Source organism: Sphaerodactylus townsendi, linkage group LG15 (genome assembly GCF_021028975.2).
Source record: "Sphaerodactylus townsendi isolate TG3544 linkage group LG15, MPM_Stown_v2.3, whole genome shotgun sequence".
NCBI classification, from domain to species: domain Eukaryota; kingdom Metazoa; phylum Chordata; class Lepidosauria; order Squamata; family Sphaerodactylidae; genus Sphaerodactylus; species Sphaerodactylus townsendi.
The window spans coordinates 14515248-14538741 of NC_059439.1; the positions used below are offsets into that span (position 1 = coordinate 14515248).

At 44.9% G+C, this 23494-nt stretch overlaps 1 protein-coding gene across 8 annotated transcripts in view; it reads right to left on the reverse strand.

Annotated features, from left to right (window-relative positions):
* Nucleotides 1-4478: 4478 nt before the first annotated feature.
* Nucleotides 4479-23494, reverse strand: part of HOXB3 (homeobox B3) — an 87242-nt gene continuing 68226 nt past the window's right edge. For 7 of the 8 annotated variants that reach the window (XM_048517050.1, XM_048517044.1, XM_048517045.1 and 4 more), the window contains 2 exons: nucleotides 14925-15519; nucleotides 4479-9270 (listed from right to left, as the gene is read on the reverse strand). In XM_048517050.1, the coding sequence (XP_048373007.1) occupies nucleotides 8504-9270; nucleotides 14925-15390 (1233 nt within the window). In that variant the 5' untranslated portion in view covers nucleotides 15391-15519 and the 3' untranslated portion in view covers nucleotides 4479-8503. Of the gene's footprint in view, nucleotides 9271-14924; nucleotides 15520-18964; nucleotides 20260-23494 lie in introns of those variants that run through there. The other variant, XM_048517049.1, reaches the window with a different exon arrangement.

A 23494-nucleotide genomic window follows, 5' to 3' on the forward strand; every position in this document is an offset into this window, starting at 1 on the left:
CCCCAATCTTGGAAGCCAAACCAAACTTGTTTCTAGGGGAAATAGCAAGACCATGATGTCTCCTTTGCTTGTGAAACATTTTATTCATGCCAGTGGTGTGCAAGGCACTGGACCATTTGGATAACAATACATTCATGTCTTTTAAAACTATTTCAGGAGGCCCTTGCCTATCTGACCAACACCATGACCATGATTTCAGCTCGATTATATCATCCATAAAATCATATTCAGGGAAATGATGTCTGGGGGAGGGGTTATGTGGGCCTTCCATTCTTGACTATTGTTTGATCAGATCCCAATCAACATTTCCACGCTCTTATGCTTTTAAATTATAGCACCACAGAATATTAAATTATGCTCTGCATGGATGAACATAACCCAGCTACCCTCATGGACAAAGGAAGAAGGGGGTTTCAGGTCCCCCCACACACACCAGTTGTTATTTATTGTTGCATGAAGGCTATAATTATTAGTGGGACTTAATATACTGACAAAACAACAAAAATCAAATAGAAAACAGAATTAAAATAATTTTTCTTGCCAGGCCCTCCGGCCCGTAGTTTATGCCTGTCTGCGGAAATAATCTATTTTTGCCTTCCATATTAATTAAAACGAGTTATGTGGATAAGATCAACAATAGTTGCAAGGACAAACTTTTTTTAAAAAAAAAAGATATTAATTTCATACCCACTATGATCCATGATCCCTTTTCCTCTAGAGTAGACCTATTAAAGTTGATGATTCTGTTTGGGAGTTAGATTACAGTAGTTGGGCGTCTGAATGTAATTTGCGTGCGCCACGTTACAAAATTTTGTTTTTCTGACAGTTAATACCCAACTGGTCATATTTTATGCTGGTGAAAAAAGTAAGACGAGTTCTTCTTCGACCACCCAAAAAGGTTATGCTGAGGATCATGGGAAGGGACTTGCATGGGCAAAAGCCACGTGAGATAAGGGCTTTAGTATGGAAAGAAATTGGGTGAGCTAAGAGAAACAGCTGGTTGAATTCATCCCACCTCCCATGGTGTTCCTTCTTAGAAGATTCAGTCCAGGAACATTCATTTCCCTGTTGTCCTGCAGAGAACTGCAGCTAAAGATTGCTGTGGCAATTACGGCTAGCCTCACATGTTTGTGGGATGGGTCTGGTTTCATGTGCAATCTCAGGAGATTTATTTAATTATTTCAATCGTTTTTATGCCACCTTTCCACCCAGTTCAGGGTACCCAGGGCAGCAGACAGCCAAACGTTAGAATGAATTTTAAAATGCACACACACACACACACACACACACACACACACACACACACACACACACACACACACACACACACACATGCAGCAAACCATAGGCACATAAACAGGAAGGGAAACCCGTGAGGGTCACTGAAAGAACATCAAACAAAACAGAAAAACCTTCACTCACTGAAGGAACTCAGCGACAGAGGGAGACAAACAAATCTCCCTGGGGAGATACATCCTTTGCTCCTCTGCATTGTTCTTGGGAGCCAGAGTGGTGCAGTGGTTAAAAGCAGCAGACTCTAATCTGGAGAACTGGGTTTGATTCCCCATTCTTCTACGTCAGCGGTGAACCAGATTTGTTTCCCCACTCCTACATTCCTACTGGGTGACCTTGGGCTAGTCACAGTTCTTTGGAACTATCTCAGCCCCACTTACCTCTCAAGGTGTCTGTTGTGGGGACATGGAGGGAAAGGAACTTGTAAGCCATCTTGAGTCTCCTTATAGGAGAGAAAGATGGGGTTTAAATCCAAACTCTTCTCTCCTTCACAACTGAGAACGTTCTTTTTTTAGTTGTTACTGGCTTAACTTCAGATGGTGGTGGTGTTACCTGAAACAGGACCTCTGATGATGACCATAGTGATTGAATAGGTTCATGTGCGAGTGGGCCCTAAGGAATGATTGACTCAAGGCAAAGGTAAGGTAAAGGACAAAGGGAGGTAAAGGTTGGTGCCACCATCTTGAATTTGGTCTGGAAGCAAATTGGGAGCCAGTGTTGATGGAACGAGACAGGTGAAATATTGTTCAAGCTAGTCACCTTTCTGGCTGAAGCATTCTGTACTAACTCTAGCTACTGAGCACTCTTATTTAGTAATTAATTTATTAAATTTATTGAAACATTTATAGCCCGCCTTCCCTCTTGGTTCAAGGTTCTTCTAAGGCAGCCCAACATAGACCACACTGCAGTAGTTTAACCCTACTGAACTCTTTTGCCCAGGAAAGGCCAGGCTAGTGAAAGGCACCCCTGGCCACAGTCAATGCTCGCTTATCCAACAGGGGATCCTGGGTCCAGCAGCACCCTTTAGGAGGCAAGCAGCAAGAACAGGTGATGCCTCAATGTCAGGCATGAGATAGGAGCCACTGCTAAAATGCTTGCTCTTGAAATTATTTTATCTGTGCCCTGTCATGAATAAACCCATTTATCATTGGATCTGGCCCATTTGCAAATACAATTAACCCACTGTCAAATAACGGCTTAGGTGAGTTGCTTCCTGTATGCTAATCCTACTCACGGGACGGTGAGCAGGTTCTATGTGCAAATGGATTGACTGCCTGATGGGCATGAATTGAAGGTTTATAGGGATAGGTCTTTCCTTACAGCCTCTGTATTATCTGTTTTGATTGCCTTGTAAACATGAACCATGTGGGCTGAGTGAAATCCTTCCCACATCAGCATTGCTGGCTTTCAGGAACTGACATCTGATCCACAGGATTCCTCTTAGAATCTTTGAAGAGACTCCCACACTGCTATAGCGGCGCTTGAATCAGGCTTATGACTTTGCCGAACCAGGGCCCATAACACAGAACATAAGATCCCAGGTTCTGACCCTGGGATTGTGGGCCAAAGAGATTTTAGGGAACCAAGGTTTAAAAAGGCTTTCTCTGATCGTTTGGGAAACTGCTCGCAGTCCATGTAGCTAGTACTGGTTTATGATCATTGTTCATAGTGGGCAAAACTGGATGGAGGTAATTATCTGCGATACTCCATTTCTTGGGGGTTTATTGAGTCGGATCCAAACAGTTTGCTGGTGGTGAAAGAGTAAGGAGGCGTTCTCTTGAACCACCTTGAAGGCTGTCCTTTGTGGGACCAGTGTGGACAAAAGTTATGGAAGAAGTGGGCTGTCCTATGAAATAGCCTTCAAAAAGTTAGCAGGATCCAACCTGTTATATGCATACTGATGTGCAACAGAAGGACCATAGACTGTGGTTACCAGAAGCTTTTCCATAGGGGACTAAATTATTGTGTCCTTTTGTTTGTTAGTGTAAGAGGCATATTGATAGACAGAAAGATGGGGGGGGGCAGATATGCATGGAAAACCCTGATCTAACAAAGACCACCATATTGAAGTGAGGAAGATGTTCCAGCCCCTCCTACAACAGACCCCCTTCCCAATTCAATCTGTCCCCATGCCCTTTGCATCTCAAGAAAATTGGGGGCAGGGGGGATATTTCTTCTCCTTTAGAAGAGAAGGTTTTCATAAGCAAAGGATCAAGTCCAATTCAATGGGAAGGGGAGAAAGAGAACAGGGGGACCTTCACCTCCCTGTTTACAGCTTGTGGCACAATGTTGGGGGGGGGGGTTGCCCAAGCAGACATGGTGGGTGGAGATGGTACCTAGGCAGAGACCCCCAACGCTGCCCCCACTGCAAGATCTCAGCACCACAAAACCTGCATTCTACCTTTAGCTGTTCCTACAGATCTATAAATGTGATGTGCTAATGTGTCAGGTCATTCACATTCGGTTCTAACCTCATAAAAGTTTTATGGAAACGCAAGGTTTGTAAAAAAAGAAGCAGCCAGCCCTCCCCTCTTTTGAAAGGTTTAGGAACATCAAATGTACATTAGCCCCGCCGTTATCTTATCTGTCTTTTGGTTTTCACACATTTCCCCTCCCCCCACCCTTTAAGACCGCAAGAGCATCTGTCTTCCATTTCTTTCTGGTTTTATTTAGTGATTTAATTTCACGACAGGTCCCCCCCCCCTTAATTTCCACCAGAAACCCCATTGCGCCTTTTGTTATGATTAATCATTTTCCTTTGTTTTCATTTTAGGTCCAATGGCTGTTTAGCCTGGATGACACGTGACCCCCCCCCCCTTTTGTTTCCATAGAAGATGATGGGTAATTTTAATTGGCGTGAGAGGGTTTGGAATAAGATTTTCAAAGTGGAAGGGAAGGAGGGGGAAGGCTGGGGGGGGGGCAGTATGGCAAGAAAGGAAGGCCCCAGCAATTAACTTTTTAAGTAAACACATTCAGCAAGGAAAATTTTATAAGCTATAAAATAAAAGTGCTTGTCCTAAGGGAGAAGTGTGGAGAGGAGGCAATAGACAAACATCTTTCTCGTTAATGTCTGAACAAATTTAGAAAGGTTTTTCTTTTTTTTAATGTAGTTCTTATTTACGGCCACCAGGTCTGCCTTCTCTTGAATGGCTGCTTTCAGACTTCACCAATGGGACACCAGCAAATTAAGAACAGAAAGTTTATTCAAGAATTGTTCAACAGACAACCCTTAAGCAAAGAAATAAAGTTTCTACCATAAAGAACAAAGGGGAGGGGATGTTTCAAAAAAGAAGGGCAGAAGAGGAGGTGGCGGAGAAAGGCAAGGGGGGGAGGGTTAGCTAGTTCTTCTAACTCAGGTCTATACACTTACAATCTGGCTCTGCTTTCATGCCTCCAATAGAACTAAACACATTATTTTTCAGTACGAAGGTAACTACAGGTTTCTTTCCCTAAATTACAATAACTAAAAAAAGAAAGAAAGAAAAGGGGAAAAAAAGAAAGAGGAAAAAAAGAGAGAGAAAGGCATGTTATACAATGGACGGGGGAAACACCATGTTCTTTCATAACAGGTAAATACTAAAAAAGTACATTTTTTTTTATAAATACATAATGTTGGGGATAAATAATACAAAACCAACCGAGAAAAAAATAGTTTAAAACTGGCTATAACAAATAAATATATAATATATATATATATTTATATTTATATATATATGAATGTTCACCGGAACACACACCCACACACACCCCACTGAATGTCGTCTCCAATGGGGGCCCTTCAAAAGTTGGTATATCTACCCATTTAAATGTAAACTCTAAGTGCAAGAAATATGCTACCCAATGAAAAGTGTCAGACAACACACACCCTGCCCTGCCCTCCCCGGAGGGCAGTTTACTTCCGCTTTCATTGGGCGACATACCAGTTTCTGTTCAAATATACCCTGTTTTCACGTTCAAGAGAAGAGGAGACACAATCAGGCGCAGAAAGAACACCTGGAGGTGTGGAAGGCTTCCCCACCTTTCGTGAGCCCTAAAGAAAGGGAGGCAGCCGCTTTATCAGGAAGGAGAGCTCAAACTGAGCACACCTGTCACGTGTTTTTTTCCTTCCCTTCGAAGCTTGGACCCTTGTTCCTTATTTATTTTAAAAAAATAACTCCAGTTTCACTTTAGAAAGTCCTTGTGTGAAAGGGCACCCCCTTTTTCTGCCCTTCCCCCCCCCCCCCCAGTTCTTGAAAGCATCTGGCAGATACTGGGATGGAGAGAAGGAATGGAGCTCTGAGTGTTGGCTAGGGTGGACATTTTCAAATTGTAAGGTTAGGGGAAGGGAAGGAGAAAATGGTCCATGAAAAGTTCAGAAGGGACAGTTCAACAGATCATGTGTGATGGTTGTGGGGAGAAGGTGTGAGTAGAAGAGTTTGTGAAGGCAGTTTTCTACTCAACCTCTTGGGCATCCTTTTGTATATTAATAAATTTGTGACTTAGATTTGGGAGAGGAGCCGTCGCTTTAAGAAGAGGCCATCTATTCAAGACACAGGGCCACAACATTGTGTGCATCGTGTAAGATTTCTTTCCTTTAAAAAAATGAAATTACCTGTTCCATTTGGATTATCCCTTTAAAAAAAATCAGCACCCTTTTCTACATTCAAAAAATTTGTGTTGAAACCTCAGGAGAAAGATAAATAGGAGGTATGACGTGGAATCCATAAAAGGGCTCCCAGAATTAATATGCATTCAGTAAGTTCCCCTAAAAAACAGTATTTTCAAGGGCTTAAGAAAGCACCCCTTTGTGTTTCTAAGTCACCCAGCCTTAATTGTGTCTGAGATCTATGTATCTGCTTGTCTCCAGTAACATATTGAACAAGCCAAAGTAGGTCTATTCAGTAGCTGAGTTTCATTTTAGTCAATAGGGCCTAGTGCCAGAAAAGTGTTCTTGAACTACAACCGTAGTTTACCATTTTAAACCATTTAATTTGGTAGCTCACATGGAAATGAGATTTCATTCCAGTTAAGGGGAAAAGGTAGCATGGGATAGATAGATAGATCTTATCAGAGCTCGGAAGCTTAGCAGGGCTGGTCTTTGGATGGGAGCCCAGAAAGGAATACTCTGCAGATGAAGGCAATGACAAACCACCTCTGCTTAGTCACTTGCCTTGAAAGCCCCTTGCTGGAGTTGCTAGACTTCAACTGTGACTTGCTGGCACTTTACACGCATAAGTGTGTTTGGCTTTGGGGTGTTCCATAGATGAAACAGCCAGTGGGCAAGTTCTCTAGTACAGACTGATCTGAAATTAAGCATGCAAATTTCCTGTGGGCTGTGCCCATGAAACTTGCCAATGGGCCCCACTGCCAAGAAAGTGTATCCCAAGTTTCATGGTATAATGTCAAGGCATCTGAATAGATTTATCAGTCCATCAGTGAATCAACCAGTTGGTATTCTAGTTAAAACGAAAGCAACGTAGAGGCTCGTAGGTAAACAAGAGCTATTCTGCTCCTGTATAATCTACATAGGATTCATGCTCAGGACCACGTTCTTGTAATACTGAATAATTACCTCTAACAATGTTCAACGTTTCTACCCACTTGGGACCACTGGTTTTGTTATTACGGATATCCGTAAAAGAATGGTAGAAGGATGTCAAGAGATAGTCGGGTGTAATAGTTGGATAGAAGGAAGGATGACATCTGGAAAACTGAGGTTCAAATCATGGTTCTTCAGTGGAAGCTGACTGGGCAACCCTGAGCCAATCAATGCCTCTCAGGCTCTCTCCACACAGGCCAATGAACCTGGGTGAGAGGCGGGTTAGCTGTTTTAGGGGTGGGAATTGTGCGAAATTCCCGCCCAACACGGATTTTATCCTGCCCCTAACCTGTGTTTATTGGCCCTTGCGGAAAGGGCCTCAGCCTAACAGGAGGAAGGAAGCATGTGACTGTTTTGTGTCTGGAGAAAGGGAGGGTGTCAATAATCACATCATAAATTAAGAGACAGCATGGTGCAAGCCCTATTGGTTCAGCCTACTTCAACCTCACTCCCCACTGCACGGGGTATGTAGTCACGATTTCAGAACAGTTCTGCTTCCATAAATAAATTTCCTTCATTTCAGTGGTTACTCCACCCCGCCCCAATGACAGTAATTGAAATGCGGGGGGGGGGGGGGGGTTTCCAGGAAATTTGTACATGCTCCACAGAATGAGATGTTAGTATGAGCTGACAGAATGCTATGCCTTTTCAGATGGAAGGTGGAGGATTCACCCCTTGGAATTCTCCAGTCCATTTAAAACAGCAGCCTCCTTGCAGATAGAAAACCAGCAGATGAGGGAGATTCACTGGTTTATGCCTGTGGAGATTGTTGCGGGGAGTGGGGGAGGGCAGTAGCATTCATAAATAAGACCCCCCACCACCACCACCTTCACTTTCAAATGCTCTGAGGTCCAGAATGCTGCCAACACCATTAATAACCTAGGACAAGGTCATACCACGTCGTACTGAGGGTTATTCAGGAGCAGATAAGGCATGTTTAGAACTGCCATTTTCATAGCTATCTTTAGCAGAGTTACGACCTTCAGAACCCGTTGACTTAAAACTGACTTCGAAGAATGTAATTCTGGTTCAGACAGCCGCCTCAGGCATTAAGATCTTAAAGTGACCAAGTGAAATAGGCAGAGACCAAGAAACCCTGCTGAGTCCACACATTCACTGTCAGTGTTGACTTCTTTTAATGGGGGTTGGGGGGTCTCTTAGACCCAGTCATGGAACCTGTTCTTTGTTCTCTCTTTTTAAAGAAAATGCTTCATCTTGAAACTCAAAAGAACATCACACCGGGAGCATTCCCGGAAGCATTTCCTTCCCCACTGCAGCATCACAAACCTCTCCCTCAGACCTAAGAGTGGGATTGGTGGAAGGGCTTCTGGGTAAAATCATGTGACTTCCAAGGAGGCTTAAGATTCCCACTTCTGACATCACCAGTGAAAGCTAGCCCTGAATAGGCCACCATTTCATATGGAGTGGAAAGAAATCATTGATGATTAGGCCAGATGGCAGCCATTTTCCATCTCTAAAAAAGGTTTCAACACAAATGTTTTTGAAGTAAGAGCCCACCAACACTCCCCCTACACCCCAGCCCACCCACCCAGCAAACCAACACCCACCCTCGGTTCCAGTTCTCCATTAACTCCCTCTCAACCTCCCTCCCACAGTCTGTCCCATTCCTCATCACAGATGGGTCAGTTTGGGCGCCTCTTGGATTCTGCCCTGAGTAGACACATGGTGGGTGGAAAGGTCTGTGTACGTGGGATGAGACTCGCAAGGTCCGTGGTGCTGGCTGGTGGCCATCTGAGGAGCCCCGTTGTATTCCATGCTGGGCGGCTGGTGATGTTGTAGGGGGTTCAGCCCATACAGAGAGGGAGCCGAAGCAGGCATAGAATCCACATAGTTGCCGCCAACGTACACTGGACTGCCTTGCATATTTGGGGGGCCATAGCCACCGCCCCCGTTACCCTGTAAGACATGTGGATCATACTCTGGTGCCGTGTTGGCATACTTCTGTTGGGTGGGGCAACTTTTGATGGGATTTTGGTAGGCGGTGGGCATGGCATAGGCATTCTGGTGGGGTTTGTTGAAGGAGGGCGGAGAAGGGGCGTCATAGTTTGATGTCATCGGGTGCAAAACGTTCATGAACCCGGCAGAAGACTGCATGGGCTGAGGAGGACTTCCGGTGGGGGAGGGCCCCCCTGAAGAAGACCCCAGTCCTTTCAACTTCTGATCCTTTTTGTATTTCATTCTCCGGTTCTGGAACCAGATCTTGATCTGCCTTTCGCTGAGATTCAACAGGTTGGCCATTTCCACCCGGCGGGGCCTGCAAAGGTAGCGGTTGAAATGGAATTCCTTCTCCAACTCGACCAGCTGGGCACTCGTGTAAGCAGTGCGGGCCCTCTTGGAAGCCGAAGAGCCTGGAGGGCTTTTCTCACCACCGCAGCTTTCTGAAAAGAAGGTCGGGGAAATGAAATCAAAGATAATTACTTACATGCAGAAAATTGAATGCACAGGCCTCTTAATAAATCCTCCGACCAGCGAAAAGACTTGAACCTTCCCTCCTTCTCCTCCGGTCCCCACTCCATAATCATGTCATTTATTAAGAGTTCTGTTCTCCAAAGCTGCCCCCTCGCTTTATGAAAATTTGATCATGTCATGCAGAAAAGGAATCCAGGGCTATTTATTTGGGAGTTGATTATTTTGAAGCAGACCCTTTCAAAGGAAATTACGTCTGGCTAGTGGGCAGTGTTTGGAAAGCAAAATTAATCAGGCGCTTGCGTAGACAGGCTCACTACATTTGTAACCTTGTATTAGGTTGTTCTGGAGGATTTTACAAGCACGCAGAATCGCACACAAATAGGAGTGTAACAAGCAGACTTTAAACAGATATTTGCCAAAAAAAATATATCACTGTCACGAATATGTACAATCCAGTAAGAAATTATCTTGTGCAAGATTTAATTTAGCAAAAATTCCCGCTGAATTATACATATTGCAATCCTATGTAGAGTTATACCTTTCTAAATCCTTTTAATACAATAGGCTTAGGAAGGTGAAACCCTGTTGTAGTTTGCACTGTAGCTACATATATTTCCAAAAGTTAGTTCAGTGATCTGTATGATGTAATAGGAATCTCAACAGTTCAGGCCCTGGAACTTCTTTTTGACACAAAAAGAATAATTAAGTGCCTCTGAACATGAGCAGAGGGCCATGCCCTCAGCGCTATCAACATCTATCTTCTATAGTTCTGACATTTGAGATAAAAGCTTTGGAGAAGAGGAGGGTAGACATAAACATTATGCCTTAACATTAGAGGGAGTTTTTACACTTGAACAGGGGTCAAGGGTCGGACCCCAAGGATACAAGTTGGATCCAACCAACTTTTCTGATGGTAAAAACAGAGGAGGGGGGGGGGTTACCAGGAAAAGGGCTGAGTTGGTGATGATGGGGATTTCATGGACCAAAGTCTTATGCTATGGAGGCAGCAGTGAAGAAGAAAGAAGGAAGAAGAAGGAAGAAGCAGCAGCAGCAGCAGCAGCAGCAGCAGCAGCAGCGTGGGGAATCAAACCCAGTTCTCCAGACTAGAGTACATCTGCTCTTAATCACTACACCACGCTGGCTCTCAAGAGAAGAATTGGGTTAGATGATGGGGAAAAGCTAACTGGATCCAACCCAATGCTTATTTCACTTAGAAACAGTTGCATTTAGGATACATCTAAATGTCCAGCAGAATGAGAAGGCAATAAACAGGGAATTTACCACTTCATGCCGCAAATGTATATAGGACCCTATTTAATATCTTCTCATGGGCAGGGGAGAGACATTCTGCAAGAAGAAAACTTCTCCTGCATCAAAGGGAAAGGTTGTAACCCTCTTCTGCTAGTTCTCTACTGAATTTCTACATGGAAGAGTATTTAAAAAAAAAACCCACCTGGAATCTAAAATAGATTAATCCATTTGTCCATCTCAGGAGGACTCTAAATTCCTGAATATATGTCATACCTTGGAGAAATTGGGGTACAAAATCAAAACTATAGACGGATATGATCCAAGGGCATGTAAAACTAAACAGATCTTCAATTGCCAATGCCTGTAACGGAAATTGCTAGGAACTTGATATATGCCCCTTTGCATGCATGCCATGGAATACAAACAGGATATAAATCTACCCCATATGTACTCACATAAGATAAAGCAACTTCACATATTTAATTATTGTGCACATTGGTTTGCTGTTAAATGTTTGCAACAATTAAGGGCTGTTAAGAGGTTAAAGAATGCAAAAGTCTTGCAATGCAGAAATACTGTGCATCAGTAGGGAGTGTGATAGCTGGTTTAAGGGATGTTGATAACATTTACTTGGACTTGCATCATTCAGCAACACGTTAGGTGGGCTGCTGTTATTCAGACATAGGTCCATTGTCATGCATCAAGCAGTGATTTTTATGTGAGAAACATGATCCTGGATGAAACTGTACACACAAGACTTTCAGAGGACGACAGACCTGTGGAGGTTTTTAACCCTTGCCCATGGAAGGAGGGATTTTGCATGCTCAGCAGCTATAAGAACAAGCCTGCTGGATCAGACCAGAGTCCATCTCTAGTCCAGCACTCTGTTTCTCGCAGTGGCCCACCAGGTGCCTTTGGGAGCTCACATGCAGAATGTGAAAGCAATGGCCTGCTGCTGCTGCTGCTGCTCCCTAGCACCTGGTCTGCTAAGGCATTTGCAATCTCAAATCAAGGAGGATCAAGATTGGTAGCCATACATCAACTTCTCCATAAATCTGTCCAAGCCCCTTTGAAAGCTATCTAGGTTAGTGGCCATCACCACCTCCTGTGGCAGCATATTCCAAACACCAATCACACATTGCGTGAAGAAGTGTTTCCTTTTATTAGTCCTAATTCTTCCTCCCAGCATTTTCAATGTATGTCCCCTGGTTCTAGTATTGTGAGAAAGAGAGAAAAATTTCTCTCTGTCAACATTTTCTATCCCATGCATAATTTTATAGACTTCAATCATATCCCCCCTCAGATGTCTCCTAAGTAGTGGAATTAAACAGATTCTCAAGTGACACACATGCATGTCTGAATGTCTTCCAGTGCACTATATTTTCATGCTTCCAATAGAAGACATGATGTTATTTTCATCACAGACTATGATTCTAAGGATGTTTGTCTGGGAATCCTGTTACCTGGCTTACTTCCAGGTGGGTAGACATAAAATTGCAGGCTGTAACTGGATCCACAGGTTCTGAACAATTCCATTTATCACAGGCATCTTGAACTAGGCAAAAGTGTTTCAGACTGCTTGCTATCTGCTTTTCTCCTGAACATATTTCTTTTCTCTTTCCTCAAGATATACAGAAATGCCTGCAAGGCCTACACAAGAATAAAAAGAAGTTGGAGATTTTCCAGATGGACAAGTATATCAAGAGGCAACCAAGGCTGCAATTTTATGGACAATTTCCTGAATGTAAGCACCATTGAATAACATGGAGTCTACTTCTGAGGTGACCTGCTTGGATGACTTCCAATGTCCAGCTTAAAAAAAAACAGGCCTCCGAATGTGATTCAACAATGTTCATGAACTGAAAGCTTTTACTCAGACAGTAAATCTGGTTCTGTACATTGTACACATATTTAATTGCAATGATTAAATTTTTAAAAAGTATGTCCAGATGGCACAGTATCAGTGCTTGCCTTCTTCTACAGTGGCTGGTGCAGAATCACATTCAATGGGAAATTAACTGGTCACAATATTAAGAGCTAACTACTCTGCACAGTTCTAAACTCTGCTTGGAATCTCATGCATTCGGAAGTGCTTTGGATGCTAACATAAATGCACTAGGGATAATGTCCAAAACCAACCCCTAGCTTCAGTCCCATGTACAGGCTGCAGTGGAGTGGAGTGGAGTAGTAATTAAGAGCAGGTACACTCTAATCTGGGGAACTGGGTTTGATTCTCCACTCTGCCACTTGAGCTGTGGAGGCTTATCTGGTGAACCAGATTAGCCTGTGCACTCCATGCCAGCTGAGTGACCTTGTGCTAGTCATAGTTCTTTGGAGCTCTCTCAGCCCCACCCACCTCACAGGGTGTTTGTTGTGGGTGGTGGGAAGGGAAAGGAGATTGTAAGCCCCTTTGAGTCTCCATACAGGAGACAAGGGGGCAGGGATATAAATCCAAACTCCTTCTCCTCCTCCTCCTCTTCTTCTTCTTCCTCTTCTTCTTATTCTTCTTAAGGACACATTCTCAGGAATAAGCCCCATTGAATAACATGGGAGTTAGTTACCTCTGAGTGAGGTTCCTTAGGATTTTTCCCATAACCTGCTATACTGTATGATTCTGCAATTCTGATAAGTGTGAAGTGTAACCCTAGGAATGCTTTCCTCAGAGTAAATTGTCACTGAATAGAACCTGAGTAAACCTGCTTAGGAATGCTCTATATATGTCCAACATGTCCATCTTTTTAATGTAAGGCCAAACATGCTTGATATAAAGCCATTTTGCCAGGTATTAGCTGGTTTCTGCCTATGTAAGTGAGCAGCCGAGCATTGGCATATAAACAGAGTACAGCACAATTCTGACAGAAGAACAAATAAGCAGGATATTTTAATTTATGGTGAGGCAGCTAGGCCCTGACTTGGTTAAGATTCTGTCCCTAACCGATGATTCTGCCTGGAGAAAAAATGTCCTGTACCTTTAATAAGAAACTTAATGGAAGACTATTTATCTCTATGCCATGAAAAATTTTGGCCACCTATTTCCACACATCAAACTTCTATTAAAGGGACAGGCTTTTTTTTTAATCCCGTCTTGTTGTGAATCAAGATCCTGTCCACATATACAGTAGAACGAGGTGTGAACAAGATGATGAAAAAGAATTAAACCCTTTTAGGGTTACCAGCTGGCCTGGAGAAGAATGTCTTCTCACTTTAATAGAGGCTCCATATTTAGTTTCCTGTCACCTGGAGCTTTTCAAGAGATAGAAGTCAATAACATTAAATGGCACACAAGAAGAAGAAGAGTTTGGATTTATACCCTGCTTTTCTCAACTGTAAGGAATCTCTAAGCAGCTTACAAATTCCTTCCATTTTCTTTCCCACAACAGACAACTTGTGAGGTAGGTGGGGCTCAGAGAATTCTGAGAGAACTGTGACCAGCCCAAGGTCACCCAGCAGGCTTCATGTGAAGGAATTGGGAAACAAACTGGGTTCCTCAGATTAGAGTTCACCACTCTTAGCCACTATACCTCACTAGCTCTATGCTACAGCAGGTCATTAAACCTGAATTAAAGGAATTTTTCCACTGGCCAGTAATTTTTTATCCTAACTCTTGACTCAAGTAGTTCAGTATTTTTCCCTCCCTTATTTTATCCTCCAAACAAGTGAGGTAGGGCAGGGTAAGAGCAAGGAACTGGCCCAAAGTTCTAGTCAGAGAAGAGATTTGAATCCGGGTCTTCCAGATCTTAGTCCAGCATTCTAACCACTGCACTACACTGGCTCTCAAAATTCAGACCACGGGTGGGAAAAGTCACATATTTGAATGCTTTGATTCATGAAAAAGAAAAAAAAACCAGCCTTCCCTGCAAGTAGAAAACTAGCAACCAAGTGAATAGATAGAACCAGAAAGCTTTTTTGATTGTGTTGATGATCCCCTTTTTACTCCCAAGGCCTTCTCAAATCCTACCTTCTTTAGCTGACATTTTCCCTAATTAGCCATCGCTTACCCTCAATGAGCCATCACTCACTCTCAGTGCCCCTTCCTGACTCCTCCCATATTCCCCTAACTGCTCCTCCATGTGCCAGTATGAGAATCCTCCTTGACAGGGAGCCTGCAGTTTCAGGTGGCCACCATTCTAAATACAGCCCCACTTCCGGGATCTCCTGCACAGTCCCCACCAAAAAGGGGGCCCACCGCGATGTGGAGGGATCCTCCAGAGGACAGCTCATGGACGGAGAGCAGCAATTAGCCATTCTTTCCAGACCCTACCCACTCCCTCCAAGCCTGGCTCCTCCTCTTCTCTGTCTAGCCCAGCTGGGGGGCAGCAGATGGGAGACGCATGGATGTGGAGCAGGGAGGGGGTAGTCCAAAAGCAGATACCTGTGCTGGGGGAGCTGTTTTTCTGCTTGGAGTTTTGCCTCGACTCTTTCATCCAAGGGAAAATCTGCTTGGTGAGAGTTGCGTTACTAGAGGCCAAGCTGGCTTTGCTGGGGGCGTTTTTCCCCCCACCGGGCTGGCTGTGGTTACTACTGTTCCCGCTGTTGCTGCCGCCGGTGGTGGTGGTGATGGTGATGGGGTTGGGGGGCGGCGAGACGGGCGGGGGCGGGTGGTGCTCCTGGGGCAGGCTGGGGCGCAGGCAGCTCCCGTTCAGGTCTTTCGTCTTGGCCAGGGGGGCAGCGTTGCCCAGGGACTGGAGGGTGCAAGCGGGCCTCTGGTAGTCGCCCTCGACGTGAGCCGCAGCGGGCTGGAAGGGTTGCGGGGGACCCTCGTAGCTGAAGCCGTTGGCCGCTTGGTAGGAGTAGCCCCCGAAGAGAGTGGAGGTGTCGTAATAGGTGGCTTTTTGCATGGCTGGGGCTCCCCGGACGACTGGCTGGCGGCTAGCAGGTTCTTGGGGGCCCCTTCATGGATGGACATTGGCACTCCCGCGGCCACGTGGTGGGGAGGAGGCCTTCCCCGGTGTCGTTGGCAGGCTGACCTGAAAGGTTAGAAAGGCACACAGAATAATACACGTCGGCCTATGAATCCATCTTGGGCCCTGAAAAGGCTCCTGACATCAATAGCTGCGCTCCGGAGGAGGAAGACAGGGAAACAGATCCCAGCTGTCGCCCAGACCAGATTTCTTGCCTGGTGCTGCTGGGCGCGCCTCTGTCCTCTCCGCTGGAGGAGCTTCCTCCAATATTTCCAATTAAAAACAACAACAACACCAACAACACAAATAAAAAGCCCGGCCTCTGTTGGCCGACAAAATCAATCTCTCAATAGCATCGCCTTTGTTATCTTCCCCCCTCCACCCACAATATCATCGTTCGTGTCGATAGATACGGATCGGTCCAGGGAAATATAGATCTTGTAAAAACCTCTACACCTTTCGAGCCAATCCTACAAGATTTTCCTGGGTCCGGATAAGTCCAATTGCGTAGCTACGTGCAAGCTTAGACACAGACTGGCTTGCCAGAACAAGGACGATCATATTTTCCCACGCCCCTAAGAAAGGAAAGCCGGCTTGGCTAGAAAATTTCGTCTTGGTCCCGCCACCAAGAGCCTTCGAAAAGGCATTTGGAATAGTGGGGGGAGGCCAGGTGGAAGGGGAAGTTCCCTTGAAACCGGAGGGTCAGCTAAGCAAAATGTAAACAGGTAGAGACACATCCCAGGTAAATATCCTGCGTGGAGAGGAAACATGGTTTTGGGAGGGAGAGATCAAATTCTCTAGCCAGCTCTCCTGTCTTCCAATCTTCATGACCAAAGTGGACATTTTTATTCGGGTCATTTTGTTTTATTTGTCCTCGGTTGAAGGAGGGAGGGGTCTCAGAGAAACAAAACAAAGTGGTGGAGGGCATCCCGTTTAACATCCCTTAAATCCTGTTTAACATCCCTTAAATCTTAACATTCATCGAGGTGTAGTTCTTGATCTCCAGTTTCAAATGAACACCTTCCCTCCCACCCAGAATCGAATCCAGATTCTTACATGTCTGAAATATAAGATCTGGGATGGGTCCTTTGCGTGTTTACTCAGAAGCAGGCCTTAGTCCCAAGGAAAAAGTGCAGGCTTTAAGTTTGCAGGGGGGAGGGGAGGAGTAGTGGCTGGAACCTATGGATTGGGAGGCCTGCGAATTCTTTGATGACCTTTTGATTCTTTTCACTGTTATTGTTTTGCAACTTCGGTTGCAGTTTGGAAATAGATCCTGGCTCTGTTGCCACTTGAGGTGTGAATCTGATTTGTTGCATAAAAACACGGCCCCTTTCTCTTTTTTCTCATCTGTTTCTCAAACACTTACATACAATTCTGTCACCTGACCAATTGGTTCCCGGGATGGGGGTCGGGGGGTGGGGAGAGATCACTGATCCAAACAAGACCCTTTCTTCCTTTCTAATAGAACTTGAAATTCCTCCATGTTGGAAGGGCAGAATAAGATTAGAATTATTTCATGGCTGAGATAATTAAGCGGCTGGCATAAAAAAATAATAAATCAATATATCCATATATCCATATACATTGTTGTACGCACACAGATAGACTTACACATATAATTGTCTCTATATATGAGGCCTATACAGAGAGAGTGGTGTTTTCCTGGGCTTAGCTAGGCATTCTGTATTTACTTTCAAAACTACTTCCAGCTAAATCGTAATACACTACTGTAGCACAACATTAGACAAGTCTGCCCATTTGAGACAGTCTTCCATGTATATGAGATCTACCTACCTACTCCCCCTTGTTTCTGCCTCTATAAATGAATTTTTACAACCCATCTAAAATACCACATTGTGATCCTGCAATATCTTGTATGGATTAGATATAATAATTGGGGAGGGGGGGAGGCTGTTAACATATTTTCCCTGGATTACAAAAAAGAATGATAATCTAGCTTCGGGAAGAAGTATTTGGTAGTAGACATAAACAATTGCCTGATCTCATCACTATTAATTGATTTTAAAAGCTGGAGAGACAGAGAGAAATAACCATTCATGTGATTATAAAAAGGCCGGACTCTGTAAAATCGACTGAGGAGTTCAGCCAGAATGGAGATTCTACTAGGCCTGGCCGGTTTGTTGTCAATTTTTCCGGAGGACTTTTTAGAAAGCCTTGGAGTAAATCAATTTTATTTTTAAAAATTAAATGGCACATTTAAAGAACTAATCTCTGGCTCTGCACCCTCGCAAGAGAAACATGAAGTGCTCTTCAATGGCCAAGATTTTGGCCCTCCTTTTGTATCTCATCTTTCAACACATCGCAAATGTCGGTCATTTATCTTAGTCGAAGATGGGTGGAATCGTAAATGATTTACTCCAAGGAATTGTGTTTAGAAACCCACCGAAATCTCAATAGGAATAATAAATAGGAAATTAGGGGGCCTTTGCAATTAGGTCCCGGAATTCAGGCCCCAGAAGTTCCTTCTCCCCCGCCCCTTTGCAAGTTCCCTTTTTAATATATTTGGAAGTAAAAGAAAAGAACACAAAATATAAATCATCTCCCTTTGGGGGAACTTTTGCAGGGAAGTCAATTAAAACAAAAAAGAATCGAAGAGTCAAGAAGACGGCCTGTGTCAAGATCGAAGGGAAGGATAGAAGGAAGGATAGGAGGAAAATAAATTCTTTCCATTTAACCTCCATGTTGGAAAAAGAATTCTAAAATTTGCAGCCAGTTCTCTGGGAGAAAAAAAATCCAACAGCCTTTTCTCTAAAGGCATTTCCTCTCAAACGACAAAATAATAAGAATAATAGGCTGAAAGGCCAACAACCAGCTAAAGAACTAGCAGTTGTGTTATCAAACATAATAATAATAATCCAAAGGATGAAGGTTCAGGGAGGGAGAAAAAATCCCAACGGAAAGTAAATGGCAACCAGGAGAGCGTGTTTTTCTTGAAACAAAAATCCAGGAAGGAAGGAAGACACAACCAGCTAAAGAACTGGCAGCTGCGATATTAAACATAATAATAATCCAGAGATGATTGTTCAGACAAAAATATCCCAATAAAAAGTTACTGGCAACCTTGAGAGCATTTTTCTTTTTCTTTGGAAAGAAAGAAAGAAAGAAAGAAAGAAAGAAAGAAAGAAAGAAAGAAAGAAAGAAAGAAAGAAAGAAAGAAAGAAAGAAAGAAAGAAAGAAAGAAAGAAAGAAAGAAAGAAAGAAAGAAAGAAAGAAAGAAAGAAAGAAAGGGTTTTAGATGCAAAAGGGATGGGGAAGGAAAATAGAGGGGTACCAATAGCAAAAAGAGAGAAAAGGGGGGTGAAGGGAAGGGGAGGGAAGGGAAGGGAAGGAGGGGGAAGGAGAGAGAGAGAGAGAGAGAGAGTCGCTGCGTGGAAGGCAGCTTAAAGCTTGTGAACTCTTCATGAACCGCGTTGCGAGTCATACAGCTATAAATCATGGAGACACGGGCTCCGCCATTCACAAACTGATAGCCTATTTCGGTCCACCTTACCTTAGCCTCTGACGAGAGCAGCGCGGCGAGCAGACATCATATATTTTCGCGAGCCAGCCAGCAACGCAATCAATAAGCCCGGAGAGCTCCCCCCATTTTTCCCCCCCTCGGTTTTGGAGGGGAGGGGAAGGGAAGGGGGGAAAAAACCCTTCAAGGGATATCTAGAGAGAGAAATCCGGTCCTCACGCCGACGGGAGGGGGGGACATCTCTATGGGAGCGGACGGTGAGGGATGCTGGGGTCTTCTCTCCCTCCCTCTCCCTCTCTCTCCCTCTCTCTCTCCGTTTGGGGAGGGGGGGAGGTGAGAAGAGGTAGGGATCGCAAGATGCCAGACAGGCTTGCGGAGATGCGGAGGGGAGGGGAGGCTTCGGTTCTGGCCGCCCTGGAGGCTCGGTACGCCCTGTGCACGGTTAACAATGGCCCCTGGCTTCACGGCAGAAGGCGAGAGAGAGGGAGAGAAAGGGAGTGCGGGTGTGTGTCTGTGAGTGAGTGCGTGTGCGAGTGAGACAGACAGACAGCAAGACAGGGTCTGGAAGGAGGGGGGGGAACAAGCCACAACCGCTCGCCTGCAAATCTTCAGCCAGGCAAGGCTTGGGGGGCTGATGCGGGCGGGGGGTGGTGGTGGTGGTGTGTGTGTGGATAAATAAATAAATAAATAAATAAATAAATAAATAAATAAATAAATAAATAATAGGAGAAAGACATGTCCAGATTTGGCTTCTGGGGGTGGGGGATGAGGGAAAGGGCTTGGGCAAACGCCAAGGTTGCTACCGAGCGCAAAGGGAAGAAGATGCCCATCCAGACGAGGCGGCCCAGGCCTAGGCGGAGAGCCCGGAGCGGTCCTGATTCACGTGTTTCGCAGTTAGGTGTCAAGTTAGGGTGATACAGCTTCAGAAGAGAGAGACGCCCCCCCCCCTCGCTACCGCCTCTCCTTCCCCCCTCCAGTTCGGCACCCTCCCCTCCCCCCAAGTGATTTTCTTCATTTAAACTGCGGAGGATATCGCGACTCTCCCAATGCCCATCAGAGCACCCGCCAGGACACCACCCTAAACATGACAGAACAGTTTGACCTGTATTTGGAGTTGTGGGGGGGGACCCCGCCCAGTGAAGTGCCTTCTTTCTTTGTTTTGGTAGTAATCAGAAAAATAAAGTTTTTTTACAAATATTGTGAGATGTTTAAAAAGTGAAGCCAAGTTTTAGGATGTGTTTAGTAAACCTGGCACATGCTTATGGGGTGAGTGAGTTGAGTGGATGAGAGTCAGAGTAAAATCTGCTGAAGGAAGGAAGGAAGGAAGGAAGGAAGGAAGGAAGGAAGGAAGGAAGGAAGGAAGGAAGGAAGGAAGGAAGGAAGGAAGGAAGGAAGGAAGGAAGGAAGGAAGGAAGGAAGGAAGGAAATTCAGATTTATTGCTTCTAGTATAAAAAAACCATTGGACAAAGTAAAGGGAAGTTATTCAACATTGGTTGGAGCATCCATCCATCCATCCATCCATCCATCCATCCATCCATCCATCCATCCATCCATCCATCCATCCATCCATCCATCCATCCATCCATCCATCCATCCATCCATCCATCCATCCATCCATCTATCCATCTATCCATCTATCCATCTATCCATCTATCTATCTATCTATCTATCTATCTATCTATCTATCTATCTATCTATCTATCTATCTATCTATCTTAGACTTGAAAAGGCATCATCTCTATTTTAGATAGGTAGATAGGTAGGTAGATAGGGGGAGAGATAGGGGGAGAGATAGAGCTAGAGAGATAGAGAGATAGAGAGGGCTAGAGAGGGCTAGAGATAGAGAGATAGAGATAGATAGATAGATAGATAGATAGATAGATAGATAGAGAGAGAGAGAGAGAGAGAGAGAGAGAGAGAGAGAGAGAGAGAGAGAGAGAGAGAGAGAGAGAGAGAGAGAGAGAGAGAGAGAGAGAGAGAGAGAGAGAGAGAGATAGATAGATAGATAGATAGATAGATAGATAGATAGATAGATAGATAGATAGATAGATAGATAGATAGATAGATAGATAGATAGATAGATAGATAGGACGCCTCTTCAAGTCACTCAAGATTTATGACCCCAGCCCCTCCTGGCAAACCGCTTGGGTTGCAAAGCCAAACGTTTCTCCCAGCTACAGCTGCTGACACCGAAGTATCTACCACAGCAAACTGAGAGAGTGGGAGGGAAAAGTTGAGATGTCTGCACATTTTTGGGTGCATGTGCACGAAAGAAAGCGATTATTGTGCTACCCCCTTTTTTGCAGAGTCTTAACTGCTGAATGGACGGGGGCAGGAATTCACAAAGGGAAGGAACTCTGGAGCTGCCTCATTTCTCTATTCGGAGGCCTGTAGATATCTCAGAAGAAGACCACCTTTGGCCTTGCTGCACCTTTGGAAAGGCTTGGGAACTACTGCAAACTTGTTGACGGTTCCTTTACTGGGCCCGGCTTAGCAGGTCGTCACAACCAAGGATCCCGCCAGCTGCAGTATCTCCGCTTGGACCGTCTGGCCTTGGACCGTCTGGCCTTGTGCTCGGGGCTCCTTTTGCTCTTTGAGCGTTTCCAGAGGACACTCAACTCCTTAAGAGGAGCTTTGCAATTTTGGAAGGCCTTCCTGAGATTGGAGCGAGCGAAACATGCTCAGGAGAGCTTCACCAGCAAAAACGGTCCGTGAGAAAACCGGTATTTGGACTTCATCTTATCCTGTGCCTGTTTTTTTTTTTTTAGCACCTTCTGGTGATAGACTTTCATGGACAAACCCTGCATGCAGTGTGATTGCTTTTTCACAGAGTAACAAGGTTGGAGAACAGTTTATATTGTTTATATAAAGTACCCCTTTATAGCCTGGAAGGTCTGTTTATTGCTATCTGTATTGTGGATTTCAGTTCTTTTACAAGTCAGAGGGACAGGAAAAAAAAAACTCAGAAAGGCAAGAAAATGCTGAAGTTGTTTAAGTAGTCTCCAAATAAACCCCTGAAGTTTTTTGTTTTGCTCCATATAGAAAGGGGCCGGGGAGGGGCTTCGACGCAACCTCAAATGGGAGGTGAATATTTTCTCAAGACTCACCAGTTCTCAGACGGCTGATCCGAGCGATATAAGGAAGAAGGACAGTGTGAGTGAGACCCGTTTTGATGCACGTAAACAGGAGAGAGAAGCAAGAGATGGAATGGACCACCAAAGTCTGGAACTTGAGAAAATATATTAAAGACAGGCTGAAGAAACTCCTCTGGCACGGAGCAAAAATCACGCCCGATTTCACCTTCCAAGTCTTCCTACAAAAGGTTTCCCCCACAAACTGGGATGCCTCCAACGGCCCTGAATATCCCACGCCCACCCCCGCTGCAAAGTCGCCGGTTAATGTTTACGTATTTATTCCAAGGGTCCCACTGACGTTCAAGATGATCCATGGCTACAGAGGGCCCCTCTCTTACCTGACGCAAACATGTATTTACGAGCCACTTTCTGAACACGGCTTTCACGCCTGCTGGACAGGGAGGCGTCCTTTAACAAACTGCTCGACTTCCCCCCCCCCCCCCAGTACTCAGAACACATTTTTCGGGTTTGGGGCCGGATGATTTATTCCCCTCTTTGGTGAATGTGCCTATGCACATATTCCAACTGAAAGAGAAAGAATCACCTAGCCGGGGAGGTCTTTCCAGATGCGAATCTGCTTTAACACTTGGAGGGGGCTTCAAGTTTTGAAAATACTTGGGGGGCGGGGGGCGGGTGGAGAGAGAAGTTTTAGAGAGATTATTAATGCTGCAGGCTTCTTGGTTCTTGTTTTTCGTGGACCTGCCAAGTTTATTTTAATGCGTAAAACTCATTAGCAAGGAGTGAAACTCAACGTTTGTTTTAATGAGTAAAACTCAATGTACGGGCCTTTTTTTCCGCCCCAAGGCTGAAGGAGGGGAGGCCATAAAACCGAGGCAAACGAAATCAGAGAGTCCAGAGATTTAAAAAAGGCTCCGGATCTCGACTGGGGACTCGCGGGGGTACATTATTTCGTGCAGAATTTCGCCTTCCTATGCGTACGCCAGTGAACCCGTAGAATGGCAAGTATTTGCACCGAATAATTAACCAGGGATATGGGAAAGGGAACTTTGCAGAGATTTATCACTGACGCTTTGATGAGGTTGGGTGGATGGGGGTGGGGGAGGCAGCAAGAAAGGGGATATTTTCGTTTGGGGAAACATTCCTTGGCTCTAATAACCCGGCTTTCCGTTCTGAATGCTAATATTATTAATCGGTAATAAAAACGTCCGCTAACCACACAGCCGCGCTCCCATGCCGGTTGAAGATCTGGGGGTTATAAATCACCCTCGGGAGGCCCCGAACAGGCATTTCTCGGTTCCAGGCCTGTTTGAGGTCCTTCGGCCAGGCTGCGAAAGGCGCCCGCCCATTTGAACGGCTACCAAGTTGGCAGCAGTCCGCTGGCAACGAACTCCTCGTCTGGGGACAGGGCCTGGCTTTGGAGAGACGTTGATTCGTTTGGTGCAGTAAATGCAGCCAGAGGGTTTCGCT